At 42.1% G+C, this 12710-nt stretch overlaps 1 protein-coding gene across 2 annotated transcripts in view; it reads left to right on the top strand.

The window, feature by feature from the left end:
• The window catches only part of ttbk1a (tau tubulin kinase 1a), a 59901-nt gene that overhangs the window by 26446 nt on the left and 20745 nt on the right, over window positions 1-12710 (top strand). For both annotated transcript variants that reach the window (XM_084714549.1, XM_084714550.1), the window contains exons 11-14: window positions 478-688; window positions 1040-1212; window positions 2213-2553; window positions 3161-3342. In XM_084714549.1, coding sequence (XP_084570675.1) covers window positions 478-688; window positions 1040-1212; window positions 2213-2553; window positions 3161-3342 — 907 coding nt within the window. The remainder of the gene's footprint in view (window positions 1-477; window positions 689-1039; window positions 1213-2212; window positions 2554-3160; window positions 3343-12710) is intronic.

Genomic DNA, 12710 nt, shown 5'->3' with positions numbered 1-12710 from the left:
GTCAAAACACGTGTGATGCTTCCTGACTCCCTGATTTTCATGTTATCATTCAGTCACATCAGACTCAGACATTAACTTTGTGGGTACAATGTTGTTACTACTGAGAGACATGATGGACAGAACTAACTAGAACAAGACAAGACCAAAACATACCTGAGACTAAAAACTAAGTAACACCAAAGATTAAATTAAATTAGACCAGGAATTACCTAAAACAGATCAAAAACTACCAAAACATGACCAGAGATGACCTAAATGAGACTTTTTTTTCTGTAACAGATTACAATTACATTTGTTTTATAATTTAAGTACACATAGAACGTAACTACTTACTTGTAATTAAATTACCAGACTGGCTACTGTATGTGACTATGAATGCTGACTATGGATAAGTACATCAGAAAGCACGGTCTGTCCCTTTAATCCAGCACAATAATCATCTCATTAGTAAATCATCCAACTCTCTCGTGTCCACAGAGCCATCGTGACGCCGGTTCCTGGAGATCTTCAGCGGGAGAACACCGATGACGTTCTGCAGGACGAGCATCTCAGCGATCAGGAGAACGCTCCCCCGGCCCCGCCCAGCCGGCCCCCCGGTGAGACGGGGGTCCCGCACGCCGGGGAGCCGGGAGAGACCTGGGAGGACACGGACTTCAACCGCAACAGACTCAGGATCAGCCTGAACAAGGTCTGAAGTGACGGTTTCAGATCAGGAAAATCTGATGTTTGAGGCAAAAGTTTCATCTTTAACTTTAATTAATCTTTGTTCTGTGGTGGAATGTAACTAAATACATTTATTCAAGTACTTTTGAGGTACTTTTACTTTACTTCATGAGTTTGAACATTAAATATCTTGTGTTTGTACTGTATTCAACTGAATATAGGTCAAAAAGGACTTGTAGATCATTGCATTCTGATTGTACTTTTTACACGGCTTTCCAAATATTCCAAAATAGTACTTTTCATTTTAAAAGTATTATTCTTTGAATGTCTTCTTTTGTGTTGGACCATAAAACATCACTTCCCGTCTTGTCCACAGGGGGCTCAGGAAGAAGAGGCGGGTCGGGGGGCGTGTCCAGTGTCGCCAGTTCGAGGTGGAGTCCCAGAGTCACCGACGGGTCAGGGCCGGTCGTTACGGTACCGGCGGGTCAACAGCCCCGAATCTGACCGTCTGTCTGCTGCTGAAGGCCGCGCCGACGCCTACGGACAGAGGTGATCCGAAACCTCAGAGTACCGTGGAGGAAGTTTAAGAGCAGGAGACAGAATTTCATTTTTTAATTAGATTGATTTTTTTTATTTCAGCACAATTGGTATTAAAGAGTAAAGGTGTTGACTGTTAATCTGAGAACTAGTCAGGGTCAGTTTAACAAAGTGTTAAATGGATTATCTGAAGTGTGGTTGTATGAGGTTCTTCTCCACAGTGTTTTACCTACAGTAGATGGAGGTCGAAGCAGCAGGAGTTACTGGTGTAGGAAGCTAATCTGTGTCCTGCTGTGGACAGGGTCAGCATTTTAGAGACCTGAAGAAATCAGTATCAGTTGAAGTGTACACTATAATTAGAATATTTTCACTCTCTTCAAACCAACCAAACTCCACTGACTAAATCGGTAATTTTTCCTCACAGAACGCTGGACTTTGTGTTATTGTGTGACTGTCCCTTTAAAACACTTAAGTCACACAATAACAAACTTACTAACAAGTCGACAGTTGCAACTGACTTAAGACATGACTTGAGACTTCGTTTGAGAGAATTTGAACCTGCCACTGAATACTTGAGACGGGTCTTGACTCAACTAAGACTTGCCCTCAAGGACTTAGGACTTGATCTGGACTCATTCTCAGTGATTTAAGACTTTCTTTGACAAGGCTTGTGACTTGACTGAGGCTCAACCTTAAGGACTTGAGATTTGACTTGTTCTTGTCTCGCTTGCCCTAAGAATGAGCTTGAGACTTCCTTTGACAAGACTTTAACTTGCCATCGAAGACTTGAGACTGGTCTTGATTCGACTAGGACTTGCTCTCAAGGACTCAACCTGGACTCTCTTTCATTGACTTGAGACTTCCTTTGACAAGACTTGAATTTACCATCAAAGATTTGACTTGGTTTTGCCCTTGAGAACTCGAGACTTGACTAGGACTTGACCAAGTTGAACGGTGAATTGAAACCCTTGAGTGCTGATGTTACAGTTTCTGTCTCTGCGTGTCTATCCAGGTCTAGGATGGACATCCTTGGCTCTCCATCCCGTCACGTCTACTCCTCTCAGCCAGCTCAGATGCTGTCTGTTGACCCTGCTTGCCGCGGCGATCGCCAAGTCAGCGGCCGTCAGGAAGTGTCGGTGGCGTCTGTCGACCAGGAGGCGCACAGCAACGCCTTCATCCGCTCCGTCCCGCTGGCCGAGGAGGAAGACTTTGACAGCAAAGAGTGGGTGATCATCGACAAAGAGGCCGAGCTACGAGACTTCCAGCCAACCACGTCAGGAACTACTGACGAGGAGCCAGAGGAGCTCCGCCCCCTTGAGGAGCAGGAGGAGAGAAGGAGGCTCAGGGCTGGAGGTAGGAGCTTCTGTGGACACATGGAATAAAAATTATTTCACATCAGGCTTAAGGTACCAAAAAATTTTTCCAAGAGTGCAAAATCAAGACCTGCCCTCCTGTGCTTGATTGGCTGTCTTTCATTGCCTTCATTGGTTGGGTTTAGACACAATTAATGATTCAATTCCAGCATAAACCAATCAGAAGCAGAGTTGGTCATGACTTTGCCCTCCTGGGAAAAGAAATTGGTGTCTGTAGCGTCTTTATGTGCCACACCTTTTGTGTGCACAGAGGAGGTCTGAGAACTTTAAACCTCAGCTCATGAAATATTGGAAAACAAAAGTGCTGTGTGCATATCAAGGATTAAAGTTAACTTAATTATGGGCGTGGCCACTTTGAGGGACAGGTGGATGCCGTCACATGTCTAGCTGCTAGGAAGCAGCTTCATTTGATGGCTTTAGCTCCACCCACACTCCACCTCTTTACCTATTTGTGAATTAGCTGGTAGTTAGCCAAGCTAGGCACTGCCAAGGGGAGGTGGAGACGGCAGGAGACGCCACGCTGAGCTTCAAAAGGACTCTTCACAAACCTGTGGGTGACATCACTGTAACATTTTGTCCTCCTGCAGGCGGGGAGCTGGTGGTTCGTCCAAAGACCCACACCAGGGAGAGCAGCCGAGGGATGCTAACGCTAACGGAAGAGGAGGCGTCGAGGAGGAGTGGCGGGAGCCCCGCCCAGTCGCCCTGTCACTCGCTGCCGTCGGGACGCCCCCGCCGGAGAGAGTCTGAGCCCACTGGACCTCAAAGACCGGTAAGAGACCCAGCCAGCCAGTCAGAGGAGAGCTCAGCTCTCTGGCGGCACGTTGGTGGGCGGATGAGGACGCGGACGGCTGCTGTACAGGTTCACCTCTCTGATGACAAACTGTTACACCCGCCGCTGTCATGAGGAGGCGCCCTGCAGCAGCTGCTCCGCCTCACTCATCTGTCTCCTGACGTGCAGCTCAAAGGACAAATCCAGCACACTCGCAGGTTCGGCTCATTTCCAGTTGTCCCTTCACTGTTGATGATTCTGCAGCAGGACAGATTTGACCTTAACTTTAGATGCACTCAGAGCAGCAGACGCCTCCTCCAACTCTGTTTAGCATCAGTGTTGGTAAAATAGTTCTGGCCAGTTTGCCGAAACGAACCCATCCACTGCCCCTGTTGTGTTTGATTGTTGTACTGAAACTGTCATTGTGTAGTTTACTGTGTCAAGTTTAATTTTTCCTCCATAAAAGGGATGCAAACCTTTGAAATACATCAAAGATTCACAGTCACACCTGTAGGTCACCTGACCTCCATGTGCAAACCAGAGCAGGAGCAAAACTCTGCACTGGAAGCTAACAACCAGGGAGACGTCTGTGAAGTCGACAGTCCGATCAAAACTGAGAATTTTTAAGAGTTGAGTTTTTCCGTACTCTGTGCTGCAGATACTACACATACTATAGGTACTACAGATACTACAAGTACTTCAGACATGGAAGGATTAGTGCCCAGAAAGTACTGAGGTTTGATCCCAATCAGTGCACAGAGTTTGGTTGCTTCTGGTGAATTTATTCTCCAGATGAAACATCAGTCAGTCCCATTAATCTTTGGAGCTAATGAGCCAAAAACATGTGGACTGGATTTGTCCTTTAATGATGTCATGGTGAAGACGTGCAGACGGACTCCCGCAGGAGTTTGTCTGCAGGTTTACGGCAGCACCGTCCTGCAGCTGAACATCTGTCACATGCAGTCGTTCTGTTTGACCACCAGCAGCCGAAAGATCCTCTGACAGACTGGAGAACCTCGTGCGTTACGTGTCAGTTTTTTAAGTGTCGTTGCCATGACAAATGTTTCCTATTTAAACCTGATGTGTAACAGCTGTAGTGTAACATCACTAACGGACAGTAAAATGTGAACACCTCACTGTTTTTGAGAAAAACTGAGCATGAGACGATCGTAAGCATTTAGCCTGGATTATACTCCCAAGATGAAGGTTTTGAAGACAAGCTAATAGAAGAAGTCCACAGTCACTCGCAGGCGTATGATGCTGCTGCTGTCATGTCAGCGAAGCAAGTATGTAAACGTACATTCCCCGAAGGCTGTAATCGGAGTAGAACTTTTTTGACTTGTGGTTCTTTGAAGCACCTGATCTGCTGGAAATATGACAGAAGAAGAAGAATCTCTCCGAAGGGTTCTTCCAAAAGTGGTTGAAGTTCTACCCAGAACCATTTGTTTACGGAGAACTTATTTAAAGAAAAAATTCATCAAGGGTTCTTTGATAAGACCAAGGGTTCCATTAAGGACACTTTTTGGGAAACTTCTTCCAAATTGTAGAAAGCATGGGAGTTAAAAGAACCTCAACAGAACCCAGAAAAGAGCGTTACAGGTGAAACCCCCAATTGGGTTTTAGATAAAACCCTTGAAACATAAAAGGGTTCTCAGTTGAACCCCATGAGTACATTCTAGATGAAATTCTTGAAACAAAAGAGTTCTCTGTAGAACCCTCTCAGTGTGTTCAGGATAAAACCATTGGAGTATGAAAGAGTTCTCAGTAGAACGCCCTGGGATGTTTCTTGTTAGCATCCTAGATAGATAGGATAGGATCCGCAGATTTTTACTTTTATCCCCTAAAGTATAATACATTTTCAAAACAAGCTCATTACTTTAGTTTTAATGCAAGTCAAAAAATGACATAAGATGATGTAACAAGACAAAAATGATGTAAAAGGTGTAGCAAGACGTAAACTACCCAGACAACGACTTAAATCACATAAAAGACAAAATTAGATGAAAATGATGCAACAACAAGAATGAAACAAGATAAAAGATGTAACAGGACAAAAACAAGATAAGTGACGAAACAAGACAAAAATTACATCAAAATGTAACAAGACAAAGAGCATAAAAAGACGCAACAAGAAATAACAAGACATACTTGATATAAAAGGTAAATCGAGACGGAAACTATGTAACGAGACAAAAACGACCTAAGTAACGTAGAAGACCTAACTAGATGAAAATGACACAACAAGTTAAAAATTACGTAAAAACATGATGCGACACAAATCCGATCTTTTTGCCTACATGTGACCCAGATCTGATTTTTTCATGACCGTGTGAACAGCTCAGGTCACGTGAAATCTGATTTGTTTGAATCCGACCTGGGTCGCTTTCAGAGGTGGTACTATATCGGATACGTGTCTGATATTTTGCAACGCGCCGCCGTCTGAACAGTCATGTCGCATTTAATGTGACTTTTACGTCACTCTAGAATGACTGAGTGACAATCGTCACAATTGTGCGCTGGTTGTTGCTAAAAAAAATAGATATTTACAGTATTTTAAATAGTGTAAAAAAGAGTTCTCAGTAGAACCCCCTGGGTTGTTTCTTGTTAGCACCTTTAGAAGTTGGAAAGGTTCTAGATAGAACCCTCAGGCAGAGCTCTGGGTGGAACCATTCTCTGTACAACTTCGAACCATTCACAGATGGTCCTCTATGTTGAGTTCTAAGTAGAACCCTCTAAAACACTTCCATCCTATGGGGACAAGCTTAAGAACCCTATATGGTTCTATTTATCATCTTTTTTCTAAGAGAAAACAAAAGATGAATGTTGAATTATTATTTTTTAACAGTTTGATGTTTGTCCGACGTGTTTCTGTTTGGTTCCGTTCGGTCGGTTCTAAATGCAGTTCCTGTCGTCAGGTTCGGTCTTGATGGTTCGATTCCTCCTCGACTGCCTGTGACACATGAGAACCCAGTTTGTGAGCGTGGGGCTGCGTGGGCGGAGCTGCCGTCTTGTTGGGGCGGAGCTGAAGTCGTTTCCATCTCGTTGTTGTTTTTGCTCTCATGACGTTTTGCTTTGGACCATCGTTTTATTCTGAAAGGGTGAATGGGAAACAGCGGCTGATTGATTCAGTCTGCAGCCACGATGTTGATGATGTTCTCATCTTCTGTTGTTCTGCTGTGTTCTCTCATGTTCTCTGACACATTTGAGCCACCCAGTGTTACACACACACACACACACACACACACACACACACACACACACACACACACAGCTGTGGTGACTGTGTGAGTGGATGTCTGGTCAGGATGGTGGACGAGTCGAGTTTTTACTGTGAACCAGAGATTAACATCCATCCTGCAGACGTCCACCATCCCGACATTGAGGCGGGTGGACGTCTGCGTGGTGGACGTCTGCGTGGCGGACGTCTGCGTGGCGGACGTCTGCGCGGCGGACGTCTGCGTGGTGGACGTCTGTGTGGTGGACGTGTAGTGAGTCTGTGTTTCATGCAGGAGTTTGTGTGAACGTCACCCATAATTTATCATCTAGAACCGTCATCTGTCCCCGAGCTTCAACATGATGCAGTTTCCATGTGTACACAATATAGAGAGGAAAAGTTACACACTTAGAAATAGGGGTTCTAAATGGTTCTTCTTGAAGAGCTGAGGTTCATCTAAAAAGGTTCTCAGTAGAACCCCCTGGGTGGGTTCTAGATAAAATAGTTGAAATATAAAAAGTTCTCAGTAGAATCCCTTGAGCATGTTCTAGATAAAATTCTTGGAATATAAAATGGTTCTTAGTAGAACCCCTGGCTGTGCTCTAGATAAAACCCTGAGAATATGAAAAGGTTCTTGGTAGAACCGCCTGAGTAGGTTCAAGATAAAACATCTGGAATATGAAAGGGATCTCTGTAGCACTCCCTGGGTTGTTAGCACTCTTAGAAGGTTGAACAGTTCTGGATGGAACCTCCAGAGAGTGTTCTGGGTGGGTTCTCTTTAGAATCTCTCATTGGGGGTTCTGGGTGAAACCTTTCACAGATGGCTTTGGTTGTAACACTTGATGTTGGGTTTTAAGTCAGACTTTCTGAAAAGGTTCTACTAGGAACCAAAAAGGGTTCTCCTATGGGACAAGCTGAAGAACACTGTATGGTTCTAGTTAGCGCTTCTATTTCTAAAAGTGTGGACATAAAGACATGTTGTCCCTGAACAGACTTCAGGGTTTTGCATCACTGGCGTTCTTGTCTGACAATAGAGGTTCTTTTTGTAGGAGCTCAGTTTGGTTCTCGTGAGCTGCTGCCTGCCAATCAGGGTCAGGTCGGCATCATTAAACGTCGAGGCCACGCCCCCTTTTGGGGGAAAGAATAGCGCTTTCACGCAAGAAAAAAAAAAACAGAACAGTGTAGGGCTGCAACGGATCAAAAAACTCACGGTTCAGATCGTATCACGGGTTTGAGTCACGGATCAGATCATTTTTCGGATCAGCAAAAAAGAAAAAAAGGGGTGGGATTAGGGTTAAATTATTTTAAAATGCACTTGTCTTTGATCTTTTCTGTCTGTAATTATCACCATAGTGATGTAATAATAATGATAATAGTAATGATAATGGTAATAATATTAAAAACTTCAAACTTATACAGTGCTGTACTATGTATATACTATACATATATTAGATAATTATACACTGTACAGTATAATAAACAACTACACTCTGTAGTCTGGCTCAATGTCCCGCCTACAGCAGCACATCTGATTGGTTAGAAGTCCTGATCAATCAATCAATCAATCAGCAGACACACTGTGTGACAGACGGGGTGAGACAGAGCTGCAGCGGTGAGCAGAGAGGAGCTGTGTAGAAGTTAAGATAGCTGATATCACCAAAGTTTCAATCAACAGCACAGTTTGATGATCTGTTTCTATGGTGATAGCAGAGTTACATCAGTGAAAAAAGTTATGGTCTGGATTTCACTCGAGGCGACGTGACGACTTTTAAATCAGTCGCTCTTCACAGAGATGAGCTGCATCCTGTCTGTTCACTGCAGCTCTGCATTGAGATTTCAGCTTTTATAACTTATACAAAAGTAACAGTGACAGTAAAACTATGATGCTCACATGTGGTCCGCGGATCACACGCGTGCCGAACCGTAGAGGGCGATCCGTACCGGACACGGGTCAACTGCGATCCGTTGCAGCCCTAGAACAGTGTCATGTAAAGCAAATAAACTCCAGATCTCTGGTTCCCCGTCCCTCCTGGAGAGGAGAAGGAGAACATGTCTGAGCCTCCGGAGAACAGTAACACTTACTTTTTGATGAAAATAAATGTAAATGTGAACAAAATGAGTTTCTGTTATTTAAAATATGTGGAATAAATAACTGTATTAATAACTGGAGTTTCAGAGACAGAGGTATTTAAAGTGTCTGTGTGTTCAGGACGTCTGTAGCTTCTAACTGAATCTCTGTGGTTTGAAATTCGTCTCTGTACTCTTTCAGGTTCCTTCTTTATTTTACCGTCTCATGTTTCAGCTGATAGGAGTCGAATTCAGTTCCTGCCGAAGGAAATGCAGCATTTCCTGATTTTACTGCTTCTTAATAAAAGCACTTAGATGACAAAATAACAGAGGACTGTTATTGTGAATAAAAGACGAGGTCATGTGACCCAGATGTTAGTGGGTTTTTTCTGAAGTGTGAAACAGGCGTTGATCACGTCACCAAGACAAACAAAACAGGGACCCGCCCAGAAAAAAAAAACTGCTCTGCTAGTGGTCAAGAGTTCCACATGGTCCCCTTAAAGGAATAGTTCACTCAAAAATGAATATTCAGTCATTACCATTACATATTTTCATGCTGATTGAAGGTCAGCTTTAATCTTCCAGTCAGTTTAAGTGGATGGTGACCAGTTTTCAAACAGGGAACAACTGAAAACAACTGTCTCACCACACACACTAGGGCTGCACAGTTTGGTGAAAAAGTCATTATTTTGACTGAAATTCCAGTATGTGATATGATTAGTGGAAGTGATCAGTTTTGCATCACCACTTTCATGTTCACAGAAAAAAAATGTGTGTGAGTGTTTTTTGTGATTGTGATTAATTGTGCAGCACGAACACACACCCTGTTCAGACAGTGTGCACACACACATGAACAGGAGACGTGGATCACAGCAGAAGAGTAGTCTGGAGACATTTTGTGTGAGGGTTTTTTGTTTGTTTGTTTTGTTTTGTTTTTTGGTCACCATTCTCCTAAATTTTGGAGTAAAATTTTAAAGTTTGGGAGATTCTGCAACGCTGTTTTCCTATGAAGCTCCAGCGGTGTTTTGTGGACTAAAAAATTAAACCCGACCTTCAGGTGGCATGAGGGTGAGTAGATAATGACTGAATTCTCATTTTTGGGTGAACTACCCCTTTAAAGTCAATACAAAGATTTCATGTTTGCATCATAACTAAACTGCAACAATAATATTAATTCAGACGTCTTCCAGGCTGCACATTTTTCTTATTCTACCTGCATCGTTTTCTTCCACTTTGTGCGTCTCGGAGATGATTCAGAGCCACTCTTCGTCGTCTGTGTGTGTGTGTGTGTGTGTGTGTGTGTGTGTGTGCGTGCGTGCGTGCGTGCGTGTGTGTGTTGACTCTGCAGGCGTGTTGCTTCAGCTCGATGGTCACAGTTTGTTGTTTTGCAGCTCAGTGTCTCTCAGGCAGGGTCTCTTTGTTCCTCGTTACCAAACTACAAATGTGTGTTTCTGTCACAGTCACACTTGACCTGCTTCGTTCATGTTTGTCTCCGTTTTATGGGACAGACTTTGTGGTGGTTCAGACGAGGCTAATGATCAACTTTTATTTTATTTTTTACTTTTATTTTTAAGCTTTTATTCAGAACCTAATTAATTAAACCAACCTGCTGCAAAACTATATTTTTAGGGTGTTTTGAATTTTACAGTTACGCTCGAAAATATATTTTAAAAGATCAAACCTTTGTCTGTTAAACCACCTGATCGTGGTTAAATTCTTTATTAACCCTGTCCAGTTTTTCACTTTAACTCGTCCATGTAGTGTTTTTCATGTGTTACAAGACGTATCGGGAGTGAAATAAGCAGCTAACATCATATCTGAGCGTTTCTTGCTTTGAAACTGCAGGAAAAAAAAACAGATTCAGTCAGGCTGGGATGTGATGTCATAAACCTAAGGAACCAATCGCGTTAATTGAGGGGGCGGAGCTATACATGTCATTAGTGATGGTGTTCAGCCTACAGGAGAAACCAGATGTAGCTAGTTAGCATAATTAGCTTGCAAAACAGAGGGAAAGTCTGGAGCAGCTGCTGAGGGGGAGGGGCATGGTGGAGAGGGCAGGGCCTAACTGCATATTCATAAACCATTGAATACTAAATAAAGACATGATGTAGATGTATATGTAAGACATTATAGCAGGGTGTTGGAACTTATTTTGCAAAAGAACCCCAAACATATCAGACACAATTTGTTACTTTGTGCAGATTTTTATATTAAAACACGACCTGAGGTCGACATTAAACGCAGACAGAGATGTTCTTACAGAGTCGACAAAATGTTCCATGGTTTCATTTCACAGCGTCGTCGTAGTGAGCAGACATTTTATTTTCTAAAGTGTCTCAGAGTCTCTTAATGTTAATCAAAATACACATTTTTAAACCATAATTCTTATTGATCTGATTTAGGAGGACGACAGAGTCGACATGTTTTGGCTGAGACACATCTGATAGAAATATTATTGAATGAATTTGTCTAAAAATATAAAGTTTACCAGAGTTTGAGCAGTATGAAAAAAATGAATCCATTAGTCAGATAACTCTCCAGCAAACCTTAGTATTTATTATATTTGGTATTTCTTGGCATGAAAGTGTGGACTGTGATGTTTGTGAGTCTCTCTGTCGTCTGACTGTTTGCTGTAAAACAAGACGAGACACTTTGATGAATGTACGACTGCAAACATGAATTTATCCAGACAAACACTGGACCATCATTAAACACAGCTGGAACACCTGGACGTCACGTGTTTGTCTGCTGTGAGCTGAAAGTCACAGTTCATCTGATGACTGAGAACACGACTCTCAAACAATTAAAGTGTGTTTTGGCAGATTTATATGAAAATCTAAAATGATAGAGTGATAATAATATGAATAATATCATGTGATATTATCTTCTGGGACTCTATACATTAAAGATTTACTGTTCCTGATAGCTATAGATATTAAAACAACATTTTTAAGGTTAAATTCTGAAAACATAAACGACCTAAATACAAAACTAAATAATAATTAGCACTAAATAACAAAAGATTTGACAAATACTCTCTAAAGCAAACCAAGCAGCATCCATGAGCTCCGTGTTGTGGAGGACCAAACATGAATAACTAGAAAGAAAATCAGTGAATAGATTAAACAGTTTAAAGTGCTGCCAGCGCCCCCTAGAGGCTGCAGCCACAATTACAACAAACAATACCCCGACGATTCATCTTATTTTTATTTATGCATCATATTCATTAGATCCATCTGTTTTTGGAGTTCTATGAGTCCTGAGAGGAAAGTGAGGGGGAAAAAAGTCTGATCTAAATTATTTTCTCTCCTGTGTTTATGACTTAAAGGTCCAGTGTGTAAAATCTAGCAGGATTTATTGGCAGAATATGGCAGAAATGGAATATAATATGGCAGATGCTATTTGCACCCGGGTGTATACAGCCAACTAAAACTGCATGAAACTGCTTACATCTGTGGATTATTTTGAGTAACGGAGTCAGGATTTTTGGAAAGAGATGTTGCTGTTTTCAAAGGTATTTTTTGGTGCTTCGAGCTCCACAAGTTGAGTTTTGTCGAGAGTAGAGAGAGTTTTGTAGAGAGAAGTGGTTAAAGAGCACTGCAGGCCAGAGGAAAAATGTGCATTTTTGATTTTGGGGTGAACTGTCCCTTTAGAGAGTTAGAATTAGAGTCAACTATATTGTTTGCAAAGGGAAGTTTGTCTCGCAGCGCTACAGTCTGTCGCTTCACATAAAATAAGACAAAAATATCACAGAAATATAAACATTTGACACAAAGCTGGACAGCTGCTTCACATAAAACATCCTAAACATGCATTTCACAAGTACTGCAGTGTTAATCGAACTTCTATCAAAATCGCAATATTTCCAAATCACAGAAGGTTCAAAATTTGTTAAAGGCAAAATGTGTCTTTAAACTTTTAAATGAATGAATGTGGTGAGACAGAGACGTCCTGTCCTGCACACCAGATTCTACAGATTTGGTTCAGATTCCTGCAAAAAAAATCACACCATAGTTATTTTAACATGTTAAATAACCAAAAACTAAAACAAATAAAAATGCAAACGAGTGCTAAAGTGCTTGTGTAT

The sequence above is a fragment of the Lutjanus erythropterus genome, chromosome 3 (genome assembly GCF_056507025.1).
Source record: "Lutjanus erythropterus isolate fLutEry1 chromosome 3, fLutEry1.hap2, whole genome shotgun sequence".
Classification (NCBI taxonomy): Eukaryota; Metazoa; Chordata; class Actinopteri; order Lutjaniformes; family Lutjanidae; genus Lutjanus; species Lutjanus erythropterus.
This window is presented reverse-complemented; position numbering and strand designations above follow the sequence as displayed.